This window comes from Solanum pennellii, chromosome 8 (assembly GCF_001406875.1).
Source record: "Solanum pennellii chromosome 8, SPENNV200".
NCBI lineage: Eukaryota > Viridiplantae > Streptophyta > Magnoliopsida > Solanales > Solanaceae > Solanum > Solanum pennellii.
Genome location: NC_028644.1, coordinates 64,768,088 through 64,779,065, shown reverse-complemented (window position 1 = coordinate 64,779,065; position 10,978 = coordinate 64,768,088). Strand labels below are relative to the sequence as shown.

General features: G+C 32.7%; 1 protein-coding gene across 1 annotated transcript; it reads right to left on the bottom strand.

The window, feature by feature from the left end:
- Nucleotides 1-1,984: 1,984 nt before the first annotated feature.
- LOC107028797 (lysine-specific demethylase JMJ706-like) lies at nt 1,985-8,226 on the bottom strand. Its single transcript, XM_015229998.2, has 11 exons — nt 7,774-8,226; nt 6,147-6,525; nt 5,716-5,872; nt 5,419-5,638; nt 5,117-5,170; nt 4,944-5,023; nt 4,592-4,869; nt 4,008-4,403; nt 3,568-3,911; nt 3,189-3,455; nt 1,985-2,748 (listed from the first exon to the last, which is right to left on the bottom strand). The coding sequence occupies exons 1-11, from the start codon at nt 7,774-7,776 to the stop codon at nt 2,386-2,388; spliced, it is 2,541 nt and encodes an 846-aa protein (XP_015085484.1). The 5' UTR covers nt 7,777-8,226; the 3' UTR covers nt 1,985-2,385.
- Nucleotides 8,227-10,978: the final 2,752 nt, after the last annotated feature.

Here is a 10,978-nt window from a genome sequence, read left to right as displayed (position 1 = left end):
ATAAATCGCTTTTCTGTTTGTATAAAGCGTGAGAAAATTGTATATACACATGCAAATACATATATTTTCGTCCTATACACTTATAATTATACAATAAAAATACTCCCCTGCCCAGTTTCTTTTGACTCTCTCTCTTTCTCGTTTTAATGCAAATTCAAATTGTATTTAATTTATCTATTTCTCGTTTTATACAATTCGATTCAATTGTATATTCCCTGTCCACGTCTCTTTTATCTTTCTCTTTCTCATTTTATACAAATTCAAATTGTATATAATCGTTCTATACACTTATAATCATACAATTCGTTTTATACACTTTATTTATACAATTATCTGCCCAAATGTCTTTCTCTTTCTCGTTTTATACACTTCGTTTTATACAATTCGCTCCAATTGTATATGTATAGCGAATTATACATTTTCTATGTTTGCTATGGAGGACAATTATGCAAACTTTGCTATAGCATACAAATATGAATTTTTTGTTTGCTATATCTGAAAGTTGCCCAAAAAATTTTAGTTTAAATATTAAAATTTCAATTATGTCAAACATAAATTGAGAAAGAGAAGGTAAATTTTATATTTACAAACTTTATATGGTATGATTATTGTATGATGAATAATCAACATAAAATATATTTGCATGAAATTTGGTTTGTACTTTTATTGAGTATTTATCAAAGATGACATAGCGGGTTGAATTTTTTAACTTTTTTTTTAGAAAAACTGAAAATAATAAGATTCTGAAAAACAAGGTGAAGAATACAAATACCCGTTTTTGAGATTAACATTTAATTTATATCGGAAGTTAATCTAATTTTTTGGTAAGTTATTTGTTTCAAAACTACTTTATAAGTATGCGGCTGAAATTAAATATATTTACTTTGAAAAAAAAACTTTTGATATGACTCGCTAAAATAAAATTCAGATATTTTTCGTATAATATACAAAGAAAAGGACCAAATAACTACTAATCGTATTCGTTGTGTTCTCACTTGAAAGAGAGTGGGTAGATTAATGTTCCAATCATTTTCTTAGTTTGACATATTTTGATCTGCTCAATTCAACTTTATTTAAAGATAGAGTTGATTTAAATTAATAAATGTATAATTTAAATTGATCCATGAATCACTTTGTAAAGAATTGATATTTTTTGTGTGATATAATATCATAATAAAGAAAAAGAACCCATCAATTTCATATGCTAATTAGGCAAATAATAAGAAAAAAATAGAAATTAAAACTTGATAAGAGCTAAGGCCGTAATCTAATTAGTTTAACTTAGTCTCAATACACGGTTGGGATTTTGAGTCTTAAACAAATCTATTTTTTACGTAAATTTTTTTTTAAAATATTCTGGATTATCAATTATTGTGATTTATAGTACTTTTTACGTAGTTTACAAATACATAAATTTTATTTAAAAAAAATTAAAAATTTCACATACTTATTTTTATCAAACTTAAATTGTATGTTTCTCGAAAAAAAATAGGTAACATAAATTAGGACGTAGAAAATATTATGGTAAATAGAAAAAAGAAAAAGTGATAACGTAACTATCCAATTTTTATGTGATGCGCTTCAAGCCTTCAACTAAAATAATGGTAGCTCATCTTGTATTTTTAACTCCTAGTGTTAAGATAAAATTGTATATTTTGTCTTTCAAATGAGTGGCCTTTAATTTTTGTTCGTTAAAACGGATTTGTGTCAAATGGGCTGTTCTTTTCATTTTGGTTCTTTAAATGGGTTGGTAGTTAATCCTTACCCTTTAAAATTGATTGACGTTTAATTTTTGTCCTTTTAGCAATTGTGTTTATACTTAATAGGGCATAAATACTTAATTACGATATGAAAATATTTACTTATATTATGGAAAATGATGATAAATTTTGAACAGACGGAAACTAATTGGTCGTGTGGCTTTTCCCTCAAATAGCAAACACTTGATTTGGGAAATGAAAGAAAGTAACATTTTAATTCAAAGTGAAAGGGGAAAAAAATGCTATGTATTTATTCATGTAGTTTCAAGCCAAAAAAGGACATGTAGCTACAAAAGAATAATGAACCCTAAACTAGGGAGATGGCAACAGACTTGACATTAAATCAGAGGGCTATTTGGGAATACCCATTTGCACCTCACAAGAATTGGATCAACTTGTTAAAAATAAAAATGTACATGAGAGAATTCACCTACTATCTATCTGCAGTGGAATAACAAGGAGAGAGGTTCTCCTCCCTGGACAAAGAACAATAACAATCACCACTGTGCTACTTGCCCCCACTTTAGAGGTCTCTTCTTTAATCTAATGCTTACCTTTCTTTATCGTGTTGTTAGAGAATATGTGTGTGTTAGCAAAGTCGATGCTCCTTTACTTTTTCAGTTAACTATCTATTCAGTCCATCCATCCGACCTCCAAAACCTAAAACTGAAGGACCTCTGACTTTCAAACGCTTCGACCCACTCTCTATTCCCCCTGGTTCCCTCCTCTTGCTCTGCCCCAATTCAAACTGTAACCTATCATCTCTCTTGTGCTCATCTTGTTCATAACCAACCCCTTTCTTCAACTTAATACAGACTGGAACTGTACCACCTCTCACTGACTTGTCTCTGGGATGGAAGTCCAATGCTTCCTTCGATTGCCTTGAAATAGCAACGGACCTATGATTTATATCATAAGTCGAGGAATGCTCTGGCAAACACAATGACCCCAACCGTCCTGATTGATGTCTCTTTAATCTTTTAAAACTCTGCAAAGTAAAAGGAGAGGAACTTCAGTGCTGAAGGATATGAATTGGTCATTGAAATTACATTCAAAACTGAAAGGATACTAATTTCTAACAAACAATTAGTTTCACTTTCTAAACAATAAATCACGTCAAGTTGAAGAAATTTGTAAGGCAACAAAAAAAATCCTTCTACTAAATAAAACTATTCCCACATTCCCCCCAAGCTGGATAAGAAAAGAGAAGGAAATTCACCAGCAAACATGGAACCCTAACATACGAGGACAGAAGCGATGATAAAAACTGTCCTTGCACTTGTATTTACAAAGGAATAAATTGTACGCATATGGAAAAAAGAAAGAGAAAAATAAAGCATTTTAATCACACATCTTTCACCTCTTACGCAAACTAATTGATGAATATTTGGTTTTAACTAAAAAGCATCAATGCTTATTGAACTCTACCTGATTTTCAACGTTGATAGACATTGAATCATGTACACTTCTATGTTCTGCTCGAGGACGTCTCTTCACTCTGAAAACTTCTGTATCAGACTCATCACTGTCTTGATCTATAATAGTTCTACAATCCGTCTCATGAGCTACTTTCTGATGGACTTTACTACTAGCACTTGATGAAATCTCTGATCTTTCACTCCCACAACTAAAAACATCGCCATGGAGCTTCATTGATGAACTATCCCCTAAGTTACAGTTAGCATTTCCCTGTACCTACAGTTGAGAGCTGGATTAGCTTGAGATCATATAAAGAAGTAATGCTTTTTCAAGACAAAACTTGAAGAAAGTTGGCATATAGAGAATTACACAAAAGAAGACCACTTACATTAACACCAGTTGAAAGATAATCTTTTGGCTCCATTGAAGAGTTGAGATCAGACACAACAGGACCAGAACCATTTGGTGCTTCCTCACAAATTGTTTGTTCAACTGAGTCCTCGGGCCATTCAAAATTGATTTCACAATATGGAACATAACCATCATCCTCGGCTCGTGGAAACATGTTTAAAAGTTTAGAAAAGTCATTAGTTTTTCTGTGTTGCTGTTGAACTTCATGCAGAACTACCTTATCCTGCTCAAACTGTCTAGCTGCAGTTTCCATGTCCAAAATATCTTCCCTTAGGCAAAGGGTTCTATTGCTGCCGCAAGGAAAATCAAGTGACCTAGGTTCTGATCAACAACAGCCAAACAACCAATCATCAGTTTCACAAGCACAGCCAATTTAACTAGACAATGAAAAGAAAAAGAAGGTTCATTCTAAAATACCATGGCGAAGGCACACTGCATGTGCATAGCAGTTGCAGTTAAGATAAGCTACATAACAATCACGCTTGCATATGCTGCAAAGAATGGTACCATGTGTGAATAAAGATATGCCTGAAAATGCTTTTAACCTTGCGAGGCACCAACGAGCACGATGCTGAAACCTCATCAAATTCAAAAAAGAAACTTTGATGCTATGATGAGTGATCAAGTCTGCAGAGGAATAGTCAGGATCTTCCAGTTCCAAACTCGTACACAGAAGCATTGCTTCTTTGCAGAGAAGTTCCTCATGGGGAAGTAAGGGCACCCTGTTCAAAAGTGCATAGCGACGGCTAGAAATTGAACCCATAGGAAACCAATCGCCAGTTGCAAAGTTAACTGCCTCACCACAATTAAAACCTGCATAGAAAAACATAAAATTTTATGTCCTTAAAGGAACCAGAACAATCAAGCATAAAATAGTGGAGGAAAAGATTATTATTTGTTTGGGATGTGTCTGATTAAGCAGGTTTCACGCACATGTTTCCTTGGACTAAAATCAGGAAAAACAGACTTTTTTTTAGGTTTAAAGAAAGAAAGACTCTTACCATGACTAAATCCTGCATGATACGCTCTAGGAAAAGTTACTACGAATTCGCCGGGCTTTTGAACAGCTCTATACACAGGTACACCATGCTCTGACAAAATATTTGGAGGAAACAGTGTTGTCTTCCCCAAAAGCACATCAAAAGCTCCATCCTCTCCATCAGCTGATAAGATATCATTGGTGTACACATGCTCCCGGACGACCTTCTCAAAGTCAAGTGCTGCATGACCTGGAATACCATACCACGTTTTTGCTGCCCCACAGTGCTGATAATTGATACTACAAACAGACAAAAAGATGATCAGGCCATGAAATAACAAGGACTAACATGGTTCAAATCAAATAATACATACCTATATAAGTAGTGGTCTTCCACATGCCAAGCAAACATACTAAATAGCATTCCAATATACAACATAGGTTCAGTAACTCCCTGAAAATTAACACTTGAATCAATCAGAGACTGAGACACATTTTCTGTTAGTTCATATTTTCAATAGAAGATGAGAAAAGGTAATCATGGTACCGGGATCGATTTTTCGAGGAGTCGCAGTACTGATTTAGGCAACCGAGAAAGTTCCTGATAAAAGAAAGTAGAGACATAATTAGAACTTGATAAGTAGTTATTCAAATCAATAAGGCCACCATTGACCTCTTTAGGACTACAGCTAAATGTTGACAGGAGGGGAGAGTTGTGGTCTATGAAACTAACAGGAAATGAAATAGGTGAAGACTAAAAGAATAGAAAATCAAACAAAGGAGGACTTGAGAGGGAGATATCTCCAAAACATGACAAGAGTCAGAAAAACATGTAAATAGGAATCACACCTTCAAATTCCATTTGCTTTTTCCGAGCTGATCATTTGGAGAAGATGAGAACGCACTACCATCAACATCACAGGCATATTCTACACTATCAGTCTTTCCACAAGCTATTTCATGCCAAAATTCTTTTTCCAAGTATGTAGGAGGAAGGCATCCAGCACTATAATATCGACGAGAAAATACCTTGTTCGCCATTTTCTCGAAATCTCTGAATGAATAGTTCCTGAAAGATTACACTAGTCAAAGTGAGGCATAAAACTAACCAAAAGATGCAATTACCAATTACAAATAAAAACTAACCTTCCACTCATGAAAAAGGTGACCTTGTCATCCGTGTCCCATTCGGCTAGCCGAAGTGGCTGTACCCTAGTAGTAAATTTAAAACCAGCCTTCTCTTTCATCAAAACAACTCCAGCAGGAACAGAAGCAGTTATAGGGGCAACAATCTTGCATATACCTGTGACATTTCAAATATAGCATCAGCTTGTATCAGTCACAATTAAGCCTACCAGCAGCACCATAAATTGCCTAAAGAAAAACTAACACAATCCAGAAAAATCATATAGTATATAATTTTACAGTCAGTAAATTGCAAGAATAGCTGTGAATAATTTGTTCTTTTTTTGTAGAGCAACTCCAAATGAAAAAAGGCTCACATTCTCGCAGAATGCAGAGTCATAGCAAAACCACTGAATTCGTTTGACGAACAAATTAAAACGATGAAGCCTTACCATATTTAGAAGCTTCAGGAGCTAACTTCTGGAGATAAACTAAGGGATCCTCAAACTCCTCTTTAGTTGGACAGTATACTGGACATTCTGGAATTTTATCGATCCAGTCCAGATTGGAAGTGACAAACTTTGCTACCTTGTGCTTTGAGAAATTATCCTTTCCATTAAAAGAAGCCCCAGATCCTGGATATGAATCAGTATTAACCTGGATTCTAACACCACATGAAGCAGAAGATCGTAGGGCATCTCCTCCGCTTCTACTCAGCATATTGCTGACACAAGAAAGATCATTCAAAGATTCTGTTTTCATTCGTTGAAGCCTCTTTCGCTTCAAAAATTCCAATTTAGCCTCCCTCGACATGCAGACTCTCCCTTCCACCTGCCGCAGTGAAAATAAGTTCAATAGGTGGAAAATGGAAACCAAACAGGATTAAAAAAGAAAATCATAGTACAAAAGACCTCATGCAGCTACATTATGGAATAATAATTGTTATTCAGCTGTAAGAAAAACAGGTCTTACGACAGGGCCAAACCAAAACATCCAGAAGATTTATTCAGAAATCAGAACAGACAGTCAATCATTCGAAGCTTTAATATTGACTTGTAAAGTAGTAAACGTAATGAGACACGGGAACCCCCAACACAATGAGGAAAGCCTATGACCATGAAACATATCGATATCAATATCAATTATTAATAAATCCAAGAATTTAAATTCAGAGAAACCAGCTGTCACAGGCCCTCAGGCCTCAAGCATGTAATTAGCCATCCCCTGCCCTACTGAAGCTTGCAATTACGTTACCCGTCGATTAAGCGCATAGATACAAATGAAATACAGGCGTATAATAACCTGAAAGCACTAGTTATTAACCAAACAAGTATTTAAAAAGTTTTACTCACACAAAACTATGCGTATAAATTATGAAAAAAGTTCAGTGTGAACACTACTAATTCCTGAAACAAAGAATAAACAGGTGTAAACCCAGAGAAGATTAAAACTTACATTAAGAAGATAGTTGACAAATTTCACTTGACAACTGAAAACAATTCAATTACGAACCAAAATCATAGGTTCAAAGAGACTTTTATAAATTAAGTCAACATTTTTTCTGCAACAGAAATAAGACGAGGGGTAAAAGTATAGAAGATGAAGAAAGCAAGAGCTACCAAAAACCAGACATGAACAGATATCTTTATAAACGACCCATAATATAACTAATTAGATCTGAAACAAACAGGAAAAATTTCTTAGCAGCACAGAATTGAGTTCGAGAAAAAAAAAATTCCAGAAATTTGGTGATAGCATCAAACAATTCAATCAGAAATCTATGTAAATACTGAAAAAATCAGCTCAAACTTTCCTTTATAAAATAGTTAATCTTCATTCAATTTTCTCTTTAATGGATAACATGAACAAGCACTCATTACAATATGTGAAATTATTGGTTAATATAAAGCAGCAGAAATAACTGGGAACACATAATGTAAAAGAAGAAGGAAAACTCCATAAGTTTACTCTGGAATCTTAAGAATACTTGAGATCCAAACTTCCAAGCAAGGAACAAAAAATTACATTCAGAACTCAAAATGTTACAAAAATACAAAACACATCCAACTGACAACGTACCATCTCATTACGAAGCTTTTCCCTACTCTTCTTCGTCTTCACAGAAAAAACAATACAAAAAAAGGCCAAAAACAACAATACAACCTTCAGTCAAGCCCTAGATCCTGATCTACGGCATAAGGAGCCAGAAAAACACCCTTAGTCTCGCCACATTCCCTTAGAACTCCACAAAACGAGTCAAACTCAGAGATCAGAGCGATTCCACCAACCAAGTGACTCAGTTTACGCCAAAGGTAAAAGCAATAATCAAACCGAACGAAATACGAAGAGTGAGTGCATTAGAATTCTTCGTCGACTCTTTTCACCGGTAAACGGAAAAGTTGTTCGCCGGCGAGGGGAAGAGGTTTCCCGGCAAGTAGAGAGAGGGAAGAGAGAGAAGAAGAAGGGGAACAGTAAATGGAAATCCAGAAGTATTGGCTTTTAGAAAAAACGGAAAAAGAGAAAATAATGGATAATTTATAGTTTTATATATAGAGCAAAAAGCTGGAAATACATTTACTTTTTTATTTTTATTTTTGAAAAATAATATTAATATAAAGATGGAAAATATAATATAAAATTGAATAAAATAATTAATAATTATAGCTTACTGGTAAAAGCTAAGAAGTGTGAAGGAAAGTGGTGGTTGGTTAGGTTCGTTCAACCAAATGCCAGCCGTCCTTCAAACACCCCGTTTTTTGAACAGTTACTAACACGTGCTTTTCCAATAATACCCCTAATTTAATTACCCTAATATATTTTAGTCGAGTTTATCTGCGTACACATTATTCGCTTCATACTCTACATAATAGATTAATAGTAAAATTTTACTAAGTTTATTTTATTTATTTAATTATAATTATCCACATATCATATCTAATATCTTTTCATATACTCTACGTATTCAAATTTAAATCATATAAGTAAAATTGAAAAGGATGAAGTGCTATTTTTTCACAATTTATTTTTGAAGTAGGTAGACAAATTGAATAGAATTACTTCCATTTTGAGTTCTTAAACTTCAAATGTACTTCTGAATTAATTTTAGAAAGCAACATTTCCAAGTTTGAAGATAAAAAAGATAAATCAATACATACAACTATAATAAAAACAAAAGTTTGCATTCTAAAAGTAAGAATAAAATTTTCACATCACACTTATACATACTAAAAAATTCAAAAATTCAATTAAAAAAATCATCATTTAAAACTTTAATATACCAATAAAAATTAATTCAGTAAAATCCCATAAAATAAAATCTAAACTATGTTTACTTATTCAAATTCTGCCTATGCAAAAAGCTTGTGGTTAAGTTTTCTTTTTTTTTAAAAAAAAATAGTTTTTTTAAATGAGTAGTATTTCTATGGGCTATGTTTCTTCTTTTCTAGTTACAATATTAAAAAATGATTTTGGAATTTGAAAGAGAAAAAAAAGGGGTAATTTTGGAATTAAAATTGAACAATGAGGAAAGAGGGAAGAAGTAGGAAAAAAGTACTCCTACGTGCTACAGTACACCGAAGAACTTTGTGGACTACTTCTCGATTACTGTATGGACGGTAGAGATTTATCCTTCCGCGTTTTGATATGAAATCAAAGGTTCATGTGCATAACAGTTACCATATTCACACGTATTGTTGTTAGTTTAACCTACCTTTCTGTTAGTTATACATAGATAATGTGTTATCGTAATTGAACTATCATTTTTTTAATAAGAAGTCTTGAATTTAAATTAAGATATGAAAAAAATCTTGATATAACATACTCTAATGCGGGTATTATATATCGAAGGGGTAAATGTGTCATGTGATTAAAAATTTGAGAAAAGGGACTAACGTGGGCGTAGGTTTTATATATATATCATAAGAAAGATATTGCCAGAACGGAAATAGTTGGGCTGTTACATACATGTATCATGTTCCCTTGTGATCAGTTCCGTCACGGGAGATGTGTAAACATTTATAAAAGTCATTACATGTATAAAATATATCGAAACGTTCTAGATATTGTCGCGTAAAATATTAAAATTACGTAACGGAGAATCTTTTTAAATTTTAGTTACGCGGAGGTTGGTTGGAAGAGGGTAATGATTAGAATTTCACACTCAGAAAGAGTCAGCGAAAACGAAGGTTTCAAAGGACGAGAGAGAAATGGTCTTCGCTTCGCTTGGCGGCGGCTCATCCTTCGCATTTGGACTCTTCTTTAATGTACAACCGTCGGCTAACTTTTATCCAGCTAGGCTGAGCCAAGCCGAGCCGTGCTAATGGGTTCCCATGACTATTTTAGCTATACTAATTTAATCACATGCTATTACTGTGTGCTACAACCTAGTTATTTCAAAATAATTGATCAAAGTGAAAATAATAATATTTCTATGCTAAAAATTAATTCAAGAAATATCTTTTAAAATATTTTGTATGTTATAGCAACTCACATTTCAGGTCTTCTATATTGATTCGAATTAATAATTGAATTCTTACAATATTTAAATGATAAATATCATATAGAAAATTTGAATTTCACTTTAGAAAAATCTTTGTTGATTTCTTCTCGGTCCAAAAAGGAGAAGAAAATCTTGCAACTTTTTCATGAACAAGAAAAACTCACGGTATTTCTAGTTTTTTTCCTTAGAAATAGAATTTCTAATTCAAGCTAAATATGGATACGAGAAAGACTACATAATTAATTATTGAGACTTATTATTTTGTATATAATTTCAAAAATTAATTTGAATTATTTCTAGTTTATTTTTATTCTAAGACCACGCAGTATTTATGATTTACTTTACACCATAAATTTTGGATGTTTTCTAAATTTCACATGCAAATAAATACTATAATATAAATCATGATAAATAGAACTTCTTATAATATTAAAATTGTAAAATTTTCAATTATGGGATTAAATCATTTCATGCAAGATGTATGAGAAAGGGAAGTAAAATAGATTCAGAAACTCTACCATTTAATTATAGAATAAAATGATCATGGAAGATGAGAAAATGATTTCAATTATACATGATGCCTCAATTAGACAAAAATGATCATGACCAGCATATATATTAGAGAAAATGAAAAATATAGAATGGGACAAAAAATGATCATAGTATTTTAGTTGACAAAAGTGACTTGTTACAATTAATTTGATTTTACTTCTAATCCATATTGATTATATCTAAACATGATCATAAATATTCTGGGATGAATGATCAAATCCATTTTATGAGAAA